The sequence below is a fragment of the Apteryx rowi genome, unplaced genomic scaffold, assembly GCF_003343035.1.
Source record: "Apteryx rowi isolate R43461 unplaced genomic scaffold, aptRow1 scaffold_8, whole genome shotgun sequence".
Classification (NCBI taxonomy): domain Eukaryota; kingdom Metazoa; phylum Chordata; class Aves; order Apterygiformes; family Apterygidae; genus Apteryx; species Apteryx rowi.
This window is the reverse complement of record NW_020451093.1, coordinates 4018578-4034004: the sequence shown is the minus strand read 5'-3', so window position 1 is coordinate 4034004 and position 15427 is coordinate 4018578. Positions and strand designations below refer to the sequence as shown.

Here is a 15427-nt window from a genome sequence, read left to right as displayed (position 1 = left end):
GTAACAAGCAGTTCCAAAGCTTAATTACACGGTATATGAAAAGCCTCCTCCCTTTTTATTTTGAATCTGTTAGCTGCATATAACGCCCCTTAGTTTTGTATTGGAGGAGAGTGAACGATGTATTCCTATCTACAATCTCCTTGCCGCTCATGATGATGTGTACTCATATACCAACTAAGCCTTTACAAGCACAGGATGGCTTTATTCATGTTTTAAAGAACTCTCCCTTAATTTTAGCACTTTAAATATGTTAAAATGAACTTAGAACAAGTTTTGGTCTCTTCTTTTAAATTTAAAGATGACTACTTTTATGAACAAACTTTGGTAACATTAAATTATAAAGTTACAAGCTGAATATAATACAGATCTGCATATGCTGGCAGTAATACTAACTTGTAATAGTTTATAGTTCATTCTGAAGATGCTTGCAGTGCAGAACTTCTAGTATAAAGGGCAATTTATTTTTTGCTTAAATGCTTCACAGTGATATATTTTGCTTAGTCAACATTTGGTACTGTATATTATTGGAGATACTATATTGAGTCAATTTGTTAACGTATTCTGAATGTATTCAGTCTTCTGTGGTTAGTTTCTGACTCAGATGATTAAAACAGAATTAGGAAACGTATGCTTATTAATAAGTATATGGTGTTTTTTCAAAGAGTAGTAGGACAAGTTAATTTATTCTCTGCCCAGACAATTAAAAGAACTAGTTAGGTTATTTTAATCCTTACTCACAATTTTAATGCTTTACATCACAAAAAGCTGTTTTGATTAGAATATGAAGAAAGCTATATTTAGTCTTGGAAAATGATTATAGTCTGCTTTAAAGGTTATATGTATTTGAGGTATTAGCATAATGCATTAGTACTAGTCTGATTATGTTCTGCTTCCTCATTTTTTTTTAATATTAATTTTATTTTTAGCCTAAAGAGTTAAAGTGGGGTTTTTTATGATGATGATGGATATGTTCCATGAGACTTTTGAAGGATGCCTAATATAAACTTAAACTTTCTTCAGCAACCTAAGAACTTCCTATATCCAGTATCAGTGACAGACAGCCAGGTCCTTGAGCAGCTAGCTGATCCTTGATCAAAAGCAAGTTTTTATCCATTTTGGATTCCGTCTCTTTTAGGTGTCTGCGTGCATATGCACAGGCACATGCACGCGTGCGTACACACACACACACACACACAACACGGAATTAAAATCCAAAATCTGCGGTCCAGTGCAATTAGTGGCAAAGTTGCAGTTTTACTTCACTGGGATTGGGATTAGAATCAAAATGTTTTAAAGGTGTAAATATAACCTTTTTGGTTTCGTGGGTTTTTTTTTCTACATTCAAGACTTCATCCTATTTTCTTTTCTTTTTGCTCATTTAGAACTGTTTGTGAAAGGAAATATTAGATATGACTGCACAAAAGATATACCCCAGCCGCAGGCAGTCACACAAATATCTGAAAAAAGTGCTTTGTCTGCGGCAGTAGACCCACTGATCTCTTAATAGTGGTAGTTTGAAGAGAGAAATGTGAAAATGGAGTAACCATCATTTACTACTTTCACTTCATACCATTCTTACCTAGAACTTCCCATTTTAAGGCAGCTTCATTTTAAGAAAAACAGAAAGCAGTTTCAGTGTTGAAGACAGTTATAAAATGACAAAATGCACGTGTGTCTGTTTCTGCTTTTCAGGGTTCAACCATTCAAAAAATAAGGTGCTGCACTTTTGAGGCCAGTAAGTGTATCCTTCCAAGAGATCAGGTTTTTGTTACTCAACTCTCTAAAATCTTCCTCTATGTTATATCCTAGTTCTACTGTCCTAGTGTTTTCCTGGTCTCTGATTTACATGAAGAAAAAAATCCAAGACAAACAAATCTGGCTTGTAGCAGACATTGTCAACTGTAAGCTGCTATGAGAGATCAGTATCATCCCAAGGGAAAAATAAAGCTTTAAGATTTTTGAAGTGAAGAAAAAAGAGCCTTCCAAGCATCAAAATATTTTGCATAAAGAAATTTTTTTTGTGTTTGATTAAAAAATAGAGTAAGAAGAAGGATTAATATTCAAGTGGTAATCATAAGGTCAGACTACACCCAGGTAAATTTAAAAAAAGGCAAGCCCAGAAAGTGGATTTAGCATCCCTGAGAACTGGAGAATTCTGTATGAAGAATACAAAAAGATATATTGTATGTTTTCTTCATCCTAGCAGATAGCTGAAATAATAGAATATAATCTGTGGTAAGTCTTCAAGATTCATTTTGTGGGCATGTATATTTAATACAGGACTATAGACTTTACTTGGAAGTAGTATAAATATAGGATAGATTCCTGGTTTGAAACTTAGGCTTTGGCAAAGATACAGAAACAAATTAGAAGAGTGTCTTTATATATATATATAAAAAATATGTAATGTTAAATGTTCTTTAAGTGCTTGCCAATTTAAGTATCTGACACATCATGGTTATAAAGCAAGCTTGTGTAGGGATTGTGGTAAACTGAAATCTGAAAGAGGCAGGAATATTGACTGCATCTGAATTGTTTTCACCATCTTGAGAAACACCACAGGAAAAAGAATTTGGGAGAAAGCTACGTGTAATCACAATATTGGCAGAAAATGGAGATCAAATGCAAAAGACAGTACTGTGATTACCAAGTTTTGGAGTTTGCAGAACTGAGCAAGAACACCGTTTACCTTCACTTTCTTGATATTCAAAAATTGATTTGATTTATTCTAGTTCCAGAACCACATCTTAAACAAAAACAAAAAAAGCAGCAGTTTGGGCCATACCATTGAATCTGGTATCTATAATTCATGACGTGGTCCTTCTATTTCACAGGCAGAGAAAGCAGGTTGATTCAAGCTAGTGTTTCAGTCCTTCTTCTTTCTATCACTTATTAGAACTCATCAAGTGGCCTGATAGCAACATGAAGTCTGAACTGACATGCTGTGAAATAGTCTAATGGAAAGTTAAGAAATTTCTATTGAAATATCATCAGAGTGACATGTAATTTTAAATATGTCATTGAGGCTTTTATAAAGCAAACTTATTTTAGATGTGCTTTTTTCAATGAAAATATGTCAGTGATATCTTTTTAGCTTACTTCATTTCATCTTGCTTCTTAGAACCTGAAGGAATTACATAGAAAATAAAAGATACGAATAAACAGAGTTAACTCCTTCCTACTGGAGGAGTTCAGAGTGCTCATGCATCCACAAAAGGCTTTGCCTATAGTACCATTATGTACGCAGGAAAGCTCACTGAAAATGTACTATATGAAGAAAATTGATCTCAGTTTAGATTTATTTGCCTTACAAAGTTTTACTTTGTATAAGTAAACCTCCATTCTCTAATGACTGATAAAAATACAAATCAAAATGCAAAGTTTTCTGTTAGGTATGATTAGTCTTAAATTTTTGCATGTCATCAGAGCTTTGGGAAATACATATTTTGTATATTACTATATATATTACTCTTGTAGCTTACTGGGACCTGGTCTTTCATAAAGCAATTTTACAGTAAAATTCAAGACAAGTCAGTGTGGTTTTTTGAGAGTCAATGCAATTATGCTAATTTGTGTATCACTTTTGAGTTTCACACTTTACTGTAAGTAGTAAGTTATTACAACAGATTTTGCAGTCTGTTTTAAATGTTTAAATCTCATACCATCCCTTCATGTAAAAATTGCTTCAGAAAACTTATCAATTTAAAACACATTACAGTTTTGTCCTATTTTTTACACTTTCAACATGCACGTTCTGGCTGTTATCATATGGTTTATGAGCATATCTCGTTTGGTATGAAGGAATCAATAGGATCGTAAAGAATGTGGTTGCTTTAATTAATTATTTATTTCTGAAAGTAACGTTTTCAGTATTATGGTTGCTCCTTCTAAAATATACCTTGCAATATTCTCATGTCGCTGTTCAGCAGCAGTCTTTCCCATTTTGACTCTTTGTCTGCAGTGATGTAAATGATGGTCATCTTAATTACAGATAAAAAAACTTGTGGGCCTCACGAATTCCAGTGCAAAAACAACAACTGTATTCCAGACCATTGGAGGTGTGACAGCCAGAATGATTGTGGTGATAATTCTGATGAAGAAAACTGTAGTAAGTAACTTTTGCCTAAGCATATGTTATAAGGTGTAGAGTCACTTTAACAACAAGTAGGAGGAAACTTGCAGCTTAATACTGGTAAGCTACACATGCATGTTTTCATAGACGGCCATCTGATAAGTGGAAAATCAGTTGACCGGAATTGAAAATATCTGTTGCTCCAATTCTCCAGTCGTATTCATTCTCATAAAGAGTTGTAATTCTATATGAAAGAGCTATGCAAGAATGCCTGACCTATGACTGACTCCTCAATGACCTTACAAATTCAGAGTATATAATAAAGTATCATCAGAGTTAGTTGCCTTTGTTCACATTGCTCTCTCTTAAATGTCATATTTCTTATGTCTAGATAAGAGCTGTAAAACCTATTCTGTTGCCTTAAGGGATAAACATTTGCCAACAATAGTGTTTGATCAAACACTATCTGCCCATTATATTCTGTGTGTTCCTTAGACGATTTGTGTTGTTTGTATCTTGGGAAGTCCACTTTCAAAGTGCTTAATTATATAATAAAGTAGACCTTGTTACTGAAAGTAGCTCTGTTCACCTAGTTCTCCCCTACGCATGAGCAACCTCAATGCCTAATATATCTCTGTAATATCACTTTCAACATGTTAATTTAAATCTGGTTCTCATGAAGAAATGACAAATTCTAATGATTTTCTTCATCTCACAGTTGTTAGAAATCCAGGAAATTATTATTTTTGTGTAGAAAATCTTGAATCATCCTGAATGTGTATATATATATATGTATTATGTATGTATGTATATATATGAATATATATTCATATTTTCTGAGGAAATAGCCTAGAATCAGTAACATTAGGCATTCTCGCACTGAGCGAGTGCTGTGTACCCCTTTCTCCTCTCCGAGACATGGTATCCACAGGTACTCGGGATGTTCTGAAGACTAGGCCATTTTGCTTGAAAAGTTGAAGTGGACTTGTATGCCTACCTTTTAATCACTATCTGTGTTCGAAAATGATGCAAGTTACAGAAATCCCTAGCAGCACAGTTACCATATGAAAGTATTTCATCTAAAGGAGAAAATGTTATGTCAGTCATTCAGAGCCATTTACAGTTATACCTCAGTTTGACACACGAAAGTTTTCTTAACTTTGTGGGAGATTGTAAAATTTAAAACATTGAAGCATTGGGAAAATAAGTAATATTGTTCAGTTGTTTGAAACAGATTTATAAAATTCTTTATGTACTGTCCAGTCACTTATAGAATAAAGTGTAATGAAACAAATATAAATGAAATTAGATGGCTCCTCCTTGCTAGGTACCTTAATTACCCTCTCCATAAAGTATGTATCCAACAGTATATTTTGGTAATTTACTAGAGATATTCTATATCTGATTCTTTGATGCCTAGAAAAAAAGTGTGTCCTATGTATGTGCCTTAATTCCTCTGTGTGATCTGCTGCCAGATGCTGAGATGAACCTGGAGGTCAATGCACACTAATTCATTTTGGCTAAAGTGCTCCTATCCCATGTTTGTGCTGCTGTTACTTGTTTTTCTGCATAGGAGTTGCACCTTCCTGTTTGGTTCCAAATATTTTTAAGTTGGCTTTGTAACAGCTGTTATAGACGTAGAATTCTGAGTAAAAGCAAACATATGGAAAAAGTACAAACAGGTAAAAAGTACAGTATAAGTTTATACCTCAGATACTTTAAAAAAAAATGTATAGAAGTGCATGGATAATAATATCCTAACAAAATCCTTCCAATTCATGGCATATCGCAATACATATGCTCATTAAATGCAAAATTGAACCTCAAATGTGAAATGATTTTAAATGTTTCCCATGAGATCCTGTTCTTGCTACCGTTTAAGTTGATGACAAATCTGTCTGTTGGCTGTACAGAATATTTTCAGACTTAAAATGATCTTCTTTCACATTTTAATGTGCTATGTTTCAAATAAAATTCTTTCTAATCATTCAAAAATTCCTCCTCAGGAAGGAGTTTCATTGTTTTTATAAAATAGAAGCTGAAAGATGCTGTCCTTTATTGGGTATACAGAGGTCTATTAATACTTATTCCTTTCAATAATGGTATGAGCACTGATGGGGAAGTACTCTGCTGTGTTCATATGTAAATCACAGAGTTATATTCCAGCAGCAGAAATATTTCTTGCAGACAGAGAAATGAGAAGTTAGTTCATTGTTTGCATTTTTCTAGAATCAAATATCTGTTTATAAATAATTCATTAGTAGTATAGAAATCGTATTTGCTTATATTTTGCAAATCAGTATAGAAACATGACAAATGTTTATTTGCGTGTGAATTACTTTTTCCACAAATTATTTCCTTTACATAATTTATCATATTTTCAACCTCCTCTTCATGGCCTGTTGAGAACAAAAGGAATCAAATGTCAGTGATTTGCAAACATACAATGAGCTTTTTCTTTGAAAAAATTAGAAAGAAGTATGTATATAGTCTGAAGAATCCATATAATGCTAACCTTTGCTTGAAAATAACATTGCTGGAGAACTGATGCAATTGCTCTAGATGTGCCTTTATTATGACTTTCTTGCAATTTCAAAATGAAAAGCTGTGCCCATCTGAAAAATGAAATTCCTCTAAAAACTCTCAAATAGGCATATTTTGACTTTTTTTTCTGAAGTTTACATAAAAAAAGAAAACCCAAAATGTTCAAGAAAACTACCCCTTTCTTGAAACAGTTTTTGATTTCTATAAATCAAAATATTCTAACTAAAAAAACCCTAAGCTCTGCTTTACTGTAGATCTGTGCAACTCACCTCTGGTAAATTCTCATGCTGGTATTCACCAAATTCTTCTTTATTAGAAGCTTTTAATGTTGCATTTGCTTTCTCTACTCACTGTGTTATCTTTTTCAGAAGCATCCATGCTTCTGTCTTCCATAACCAGCTAAAGAACCCTTTACTGGATGTACCTGATCCATCAGCATCCGTGCCCACAGTGCTCTCAGTCTCTCCTTTTTCACTCCGTTTTAGTCACACTGCGACTGGCTTAGTCACCGAATTGTTTGCCATTTGTCTGAATTCTTCCTATCTCTCTGTTGGAAAGGTCCTGCCAAATAATCCTTACTCTTGATTTTACAATTTTTACATGTTTCAGTGTTTGCTGTGATGGAAAGATCCTCTCAAATAATCCTTGTTTGCCTTTTCAGTCCTACTCTCACATAACTCTATAACTGTCAAAGTCTAAATCATGTAGAGACTTGCTTAAATTCTGCTCAGTCTCTACTACTACTGTACCCTCATTTGATCCAGTGATCTAAAGTCCAGCCCGGGTCTTCACTCTCTCCAGTGCCTTTGGTACTGGTCCTCATCCTCAGGAGGAAGGGACGTGGTGATCTGCTGGGAGAGTCTCCCCCACCGATCCCTCTTTCCCTCAACCGTCTCGTGGTGGCAGCAACAGCAAAAGTGCAGGGCTTGTGCGAGTAGGGAAGCAAACAGGCCGAAACAAGCAATCCCACCGTCTCCATCGCTCTCCACAGCCTGCCTCTCCTGTTTGCTTTCCCTAGACCTTGAATTAACTTCATGTCTACTCTTCCTCTTCAGTGTACACCTTCTGTAATGACTTCAGACCTCCCTACTGGGCTTCATTTCCTTCCACAGATTAGAAGAAAGATTTAATTTATCACAAAATATCTGACTTACCTTCCAGTTGGTACTGTATCCTTCCCGTCTGTAAGCTCCTTAGATTCCTCTTTGTCTAGCATCTCCCTTCCCTGAAATAACTTGGAATTCCATCCTTGGCCTTACCTTTATTCCTTCTTTTCCTGTGTTTTCTAACATGTTGACAGTAGTGTTTTTTTTTTTCCCCCCTGAAATTATACTGTCCGCTGGCTTTTGCAACTCACTCTGTTCTTGCTCTGTTAAATCTCTAACCGTTTTGTCAGTATTTAAGTCAGTGGAGTATTCTCATGCTTTCTCCTGTAGTTAATTTCTGGAAAACTGAATTATTTTTCTTGAAACTCCAAACCTTGTTTTTTAGACCCTCCATTTACCATGCCAACACTGTTGCTTTGAACATTTAGCACAGGGGTAGCTAATTCTTCACATAAACATGTGCGAAAAGGTATGAGATAAAAGGTATACTGTTAGATGACTCAAAATCAAAGATCTGTTTACTCCTACTTACATCCTTTATTGTCAGGTGCAAAACAAGTTTAATTTCTAGTTAAAAACTTATTAAAATAAATAACATTTATGTATCCAGCATCACTTACAGTTTTCAAAAGAAGTTTGAGAGAACTGAAGGTATTTGCATGACTGTTTTATTATATATAAAAATGAAATTTAGTTATAAAATGTTATGAAACAAAATCCTACAGTAAAAAAATCCTTAAGATATTTGAGAGTTACTGATTTTGACTTTGTTATAATCATTCATTGTTTTGGGGATTTTTATATACATAAAAACATTACATGGAAATGCTAATAAACCTAGGGTTGTTACTTTTTCTTTTCTTTATTCAGAGCCTCAGACGTGCACTTTGAAAGACTTGCTCTGTGCAAATGGAGATTGTGTTTCAGCAAGGTTCTGGTGTGATGGAGACTATGACTGTGCAGATGGCTCAGATGAGGTAGGCTTCTTCCAGGAAAAAAAATTCTCTAGAAAATTGGTAGCATTATATTTCCCCCATATGAATACTTTAACAAGCAGTTACGGAATTCTGCGCATGAAACCGTATATAAAAATGTCTTTACTATATCAAAGCTAAACCTATAGAATGAATTATCCTTAAAAGGAAACATGCAAATAAAATGAGTCACATTTGCCAGTAGTCTAACTACATCTTTTTGTCCCCTGTCAATGATCAAAGCCTCTTCCCATCCTGGATATTTGGGGAACCATTAGTTTATACACAAAAAAGTGTTGAATTTAGTGGAGGAAGGGCTGTTTGGGTTTTTTTTGAGAACACAATGTAGGGCTTTTCGCTTGTACAGCAGAAGCTCACCGAATATTTGTTTTGCTATTTTTCTGTTCTTCCCTCTTTCTTTTGTTCCTTCTTTCCTGAGAATGCTGCACCTCAGGTGTTTACCGCCCACTTAGAGGGTGCAAGCCATGTTGCATGGATCATATACACAAACACATTTAATGTCACAAGTTGTTAAAGGATTTCATAATGTGGCAAATTCTGGGCTCTAACTTCTCTGATTAGCTGTATATTTACCAACATCTACATTAAACTCTTGACCTCAGCTATACATTTATTTTATTGTAACAGAGGTATTGTGAAACAGGCTGCTCAAGAGATCAGTTCCAGTGTTCCAATGGTCAGTGCATATCAGCAAAATGGAAATGTGATGGTCATGAAGACTGTAAGCTTGGGGATGATGAGAAAAATTGTGAAACAGGTATTGTTTAAATAATGCTGAGAATAGTTTTGTATGAATGAATGAAACAAGGGATAGAACAGAGTGAAACAAGGAGAAATCAAGTCAACAAACCAAGATAACTTGCGCACTAGGAGTAGCGAGGAATGCAAAGAAATCTGAAATTCCTCCTTCATTTGAATTTGTGCCTTTCTACTCATGATTTGAAAAACCTACTTATGTACAGCCATGCGTCATAAGGTTTGTTGTAGGGAATGATACTTTAATTATACTGAAACAGAATTCAATAATGTATATCCAGCTTACCACATTCCTCTCTGACAAAAGGAGTAATTTTTGGCATATTACTAAACTGTCACTGTGGATTTTTTGCTTTGTGGTCCATTTTTATCAGTCCTCATGCAAAGGTTTTCTCTAGCGAATTATCATTTTTGTTGTTATTGTTTTATTTCCTTTTTACCTTTTTGGAAAATGCACTTTATATTTGCGTGAATTTTGCTAAATTTTTTGCAAGCTATGTATAGATCACTGAGGCTGAGAGAATTCTATGGAAAACTCCCCTGATTCCCAGTGCAAAAAAAATTTCCATCTATACTTTAAATGAAACTATGATTAATATGTATTAATTTTATTGTAATAATGTATAATTGCCAAGACCATGGTGTCTTATAAATTAAGATTATTTAATTACAAGCACTTATTTAACTTTTGGGTTTATATTTTAAACATGCACTTTTTTATATTCAGATCAATATATGCGTGTTTGTAGTTAATACTGTTACCAAGCATAAGGAAAACAGGAAAAGAAATTTGGTAGTCATAAAAAACAAATATCCTTCCACTATCATAGTACAATTTACTTAGGGCAAGACAGTTCAGTTTTGTCCAAAATTAATTTGTATTTGTAATTCTTGTCAGCTACAACTAGATGTTTATTCACTATGTTTAACCAAATGAAAGCACTGAATTATAAAGCAACTTATTTATAAATTGTCTTTTTCTTAATAAAATATGTGTTTGTAATTAGCATCTCCAACGTGTTCTTCAAGTGAGTATGTATGTGCAAGTGGAGGCTGTATTTCGGCATCTTTGAAATGTAATGGAGAGTATGACTGTGCCGATGGATCTGATGAGGTAACTGACAAATTGCTGTTGAATTTTTTGTACTGTTTTTCAATGAGCTTAGGAACTGTAAATAAATAAATAATAAAAGGTCAAAGATTTATTTTTACATCCATTCAATACTGTCAAATGACATAGCCTTATGACCCTGGTTCCCTGGCAGTTTACACTGCCTGATGTTTGTTTGCTCAGTAGCCTTATTCTGGTGTGAACGAGTTTGTTTCCTCTAAGTCCAAACCTGAGTGTGGTTCGGGGGGTTGCTTCAGGGGCTGCTCTGTATTGGCTCTGTGGACAAGTTGGTGTCACATTTGGCTCCCTCTGTTCTCTAGAGTCACCTAACATAATCCTAGCAGGCACTGCACTCCCCTCCCCGTGGGCCTTCATGCCAATGCTCTTCCCACAGGTAGTATGGTTGGTATCTTTTTTTTAAAAAAAACACCACCTTGGTGGACGACTTCAAGAAAAAAAGACCAGAAGTAGTAGTTATTTCTCCAAGCCATAAAGATGCCATTTAGAGCCTGAGCCAAATGCTGCATGGTGCAGGTGAAGACAGACCACTCTGGAGGATGCGGTCCTGATCTACATGGGTGTGAGCCAGTTCGCACGAGCTGTCCTCTTGTTCAGGGCTGTTTCTCTTGGGGCAGATGACTTCAGAAATGTAAACCTAGCCATTGTTCCCACTGCTAATACTAAGCAACGTACGGAAATAATATGAGAGCATACATAATGATTACAATTCACTTGGAGTTTGATAACTATTCAAATTACACTGTCCCTAGGAAGGGACAACTACGTTACATTAAATAGCTGGGTAATGAAACAGTATCAGTAAATTATGTTGTATTTGTCTGTAAGTATGTTGTCATTGTTATTGCTAACTGATATTTAGTTCACTTTTGTATTCACACAGATGGATTGTGTAACAGAATGTAAAGAAGATCAGTTTCGATGCAAAAATAAGGCCCACTGTATCCCTATCCGATGGCTGTGTGATGGAATCCAGGACTGTGTGGATGGCAGTGATGAAGAAAACTGTGACCAAGGCGAGACACACTTTTCTTTAAAAGGCTTACTTTATTGTTTTTTTGTATTAAAACACAATGTAAGTTAGGGATACCTCGAGTGTTGTGAGTGATGCAATGAAGGCCCTGTGACTTCTTTTGACAAATACAGTATTGCAGTTTCATAAATGGCTGGATGAAGAAACAAAACTCATATTGTTTATAACTGACAACTCATTTCTCCTTCTTCACTTGACCTTTCTCAAGGACCAAAAGAGGGTTATGTGTTATTACTGGAAGCATATAAGTCCTGTTAATTTACAGTAATTTTATAGGTAACAATAATTTACGAAACCATGCAATTTAATGACAAATTGCTAAATAAATAAGTTTAAGAACCAGTTTTCTATCTGCTTCTGTGGAGATGAAATTTTGCATCAAACCAGAACTTACAAGATCACATCTCGAGTGTTCTGTCTCCTCACAGAGAACTAAGCCCATAGCATAAGTTGATTCATATGAAGCTAAACCTTGTGCTCAAACTTTCATGTTTATGGTCAAGCTTCCAGATATGCTTTTGGGAAATACATCTATTAATCTAATTCTGATAGTTGCTGAATATTCACAAATCCTGATCTAATAAGACTTTTTCAATTTTGTGCACATATATATTTACATATGTATGCATACATACATAAATATATACACATACATACATATATATATATTGCAATTAAACATCATTAAAGAAGTCACCCATAGTGTTCCTCCTGAGGGTTAGACGATGCAAAAAATTTTAATATCTTTTTTTTTTTTTTAACTGAGCATTGCTTCATCTACCAAGGAGTAGCACTGTAATGCTGTCTAGGATTCTTAATAGGTGTAGTAATTCAGTAGTTGTGGCAAAGAAATTCTCAGTCAAACAAATTAAAGCAAATTTTTAAAAAAGCAAAATTTTCCTCAGCATTCTGACAGCTTTTTTTTTTCATAGATTAATGATCTTGCAACTAGTAGTTCTTTTTTATTTTCTTCCAGTGACTCTCACTCTGTGAATTAGTCATCTGCAATTGTGTAATACACCTGTAACTTCAAAAGCATATTGCAGTACAGTAATAGATAATAATAATCAGAGAAGAAACAAGCAACTGCTGAGTAAAATATCCTCCCTTTATTTTGTCCTAAATCTGTTAAACTGTACTTACAACTAGGAAAAAAGAGAAGTTATGTGGGATGGTTTTACGTTTGAAAAAGAGACCAGAAAATGAAGAAAGCTGGAAGAATGTTGCAAAGATGTTTAGGTATAAAAGGAAAAACACCACGTTTGGAAGCGTTGAAGACTGAGTCATTGTAAGAATATTGAAAAAATCAATGACATTTTAAAAGTTTAGGAGACAACTTTTAGTGTTTTTCAAAACTGCCTTTTAAAATATCTGGACTGTATCTCTTTAAAACCAATGAAGTGTAAATAAGTAGTAACACTTTCATTTTATCTGAAGCCCACATTATTCTTTGGATGGCATAATGGCGCTCCTGTGAAATACAAATTGCTTATCATATAATAAGAAGCCTTTTGTCTAGTTGGTTATTGCTATAATACTTTGTATTTATGTTACAATTATGATTTTTGTTACAGAAATCTATTCTGTAAAAGAATTATGACAGACAGAGCAATCACATAGAACAAATGCCAGTTTATCTCACTGGTACTTTAGAAAAACTAATTTTTCCTCATTAGAAATACAGCAAACACAAATGGAGTTTTATTCTAAAGCATTCTAAAACAATCCTTGTAGTATGTATTTGTAGCCCAGTGTGCATTTTTTTTAAAAATCAGCCTTTTAAAACCTTAATGTACAACTAGAATTACAGTTTTAATGTGATTGCAATCTTATTTATATTCATGTCTTTCCATTTTGAATTGTATATATTTTTCCTCTAATGGAAATATTTCAATTGAATATTTGAATTGTATATATTTGAACATTTGAATTGTATATGTTGAATTTGAATATTGGAAATAATTGAATTGTATATATTGAATTGTGTATATTTGTCCTCTAACAACAATAAATAATATAATATTTCTCTTAGTGCTCTTAAGTTATGCTTGCAATGGGAGTGAATCATATTCAATAATGTAATGTGAACATTACACCCTATTGCATGCTGGGTATTTGATGTAAATTAATTTTCTGGAAAAAATTTAGACCTGTTCTGAACCCTTTTATACTGAAAGAAAGCCTTTATTGGTTTCAGTGGGGTTGTGAGTAGGGCACTGAATGAATAAGTAGAAGCTGCTGGAGCTTGATCTAGTCATTGAGGTGTGTTTAATGCACTGAGGTAAGCCACAGTGAGAGTCTGCTGCTATCATGTGAAATTGTAGTGTCTCCTCCTCTGCAGGTGCTCAGCTTCTTTTCTCTTATACTCTGCTCCTCTCAGGAAACTTTGAGAATCCATACCAGAAAAGTATATTATATAGAAAATGAATTTCAGGGAGTTGTCATAACTTATTTGGGAGTGGTAAAATCTAGTCATAATTTTGACAAAAAAATGCTTTCTTACTGCTACAGGTATTAAAATTGAACCAAACTTGAACCAATTTTTTAAAGCTTGAACACTCTATCTTAAAACATTTTCTCTCACCCACTCAATTTTTTGAGATGTTTCAGTCACTCCTGAAATTGCATGGAAGAATTTATTCTTGATGCATTCTGTGCTCAGTAAAAATCCCAATGAAGACAGAAATTACAAAAAGGAAGAGGTCATCTAGTCTGTCTCTATCGCCCAGTATGGCCAGGTCTTCTCTCGCAGTGGAGGTTGGTGGGGGCATTAAGAGCTTGGTTCAACCAAGTGCACCTCAGGAGAAGAAAAAATTGCTAGCTCATGGAAAAGGGATTGCAATCGCTTTGTCTCTTCTGAAGATGATGTGCTTCAGGGAGACTGCGAGCAGCAATAGGTAGAGCATCAGGCATTCATAGGCAATAAACCTGAAGTGGCCTTTCACTGACAGGACCGTATTTCTGTGTTGTTCTGGTTTATACCATTCTCTGATAGTACAAAATATGGATGAACCCAACCATTTCTTATCTGAAAGGCAGCTTCACCAAAGGAAGCTTTAGATGGAAAGAGTTCAAGTACCTCCTGGCTCAGTGCAAGGGGAACATGCCTAGCTAGTGAGTTTTAATGTCTTTCCTTGGTAATTGCCAGGCCAATTAGGGAATTAGGCCAAAGAGCAAATTCCCAGCTAGCAGAAAGGGAAAGAAGTGTTTGCTTAAGGAACAGATTTTTAAATGAGTATTTTTCTCTGTCTCTTCAACCCTTTCATTTGAGATTTGGTTCATTTAGTTATGCTGTATGTTTCATTCACTGGGGATAGTATGTGGTAAATAGCTGTACTGATTTTCTTTTGTCTTTCTGCTTTCCTGTTTTTCTTCCTGTCTTCTGTCCATCCTTCCAGGGGGAAATATATGTAGAGCTGATGAATTTTTGTGCAACAATTCCCTCTGCAAGCTACATTTTTGGGTCTGTGATGGAGAGGATGACTGTGGAGATAACTCTGATGAAGTTGCTGAAATGTGTGGTATGACATCAAATTTTTCAGTGCTTTTTATTTAGTAAAGCAAGTATGCAATTTAGAAACAATATGTAACATCTATCAAAGGACATACAGTTCTAAGCTTTTCTCATTTGACTTTTAAAAGATTAGCTTGAAATAAAGGCATACCAGCAGAATAATATTCTATAAATACAAAGTTCTTATTATGTTGTTACCTATGCCAGTGAAAACTTATAGAATGAGCAATTGAGCAATTAGATATAATTTTTTTTCCTTTTTTTTTCCAGTAGGGCTT

The 15427-nt window shown here is 34.6% G+C and overlaps 1 protein-coding gene across 1 annotated transcript in view; it reads left to right on the top strand.

Moving 5' to 3' along the window:
• Window positions 1–15427, top strand: part of LRP1B (LDL receptor related protein 1B) — a 572531-nt gene that overhangs the window by 490952 nt on the left and 66152 nt on the right. Inside the window, exons 67-72 of the mRNA XM_026088976.1 lie at window positions 3992–4108; window positions 8593–8699; window positions 9345–9474; window positions 10481–10587; window positions 11486–11618; window positions 15034–15156. Of these exons, the coding sequence (XP_025944761.1) occupies window positions 3992–4108; window positions 8593–8699; window positions 9345–9474; window positions 10481–10587; window positions 11486–11618; window positions 15034–15156 (717 nt within the window). The remainder of the gene's footprint in view (window positions 1–3991; window positions 4109–8592; window positions 8700–9344; window positions 9475–10480; window positions 10588–11485; window positions 11619–15033; window positions 15157–15427) is intronic.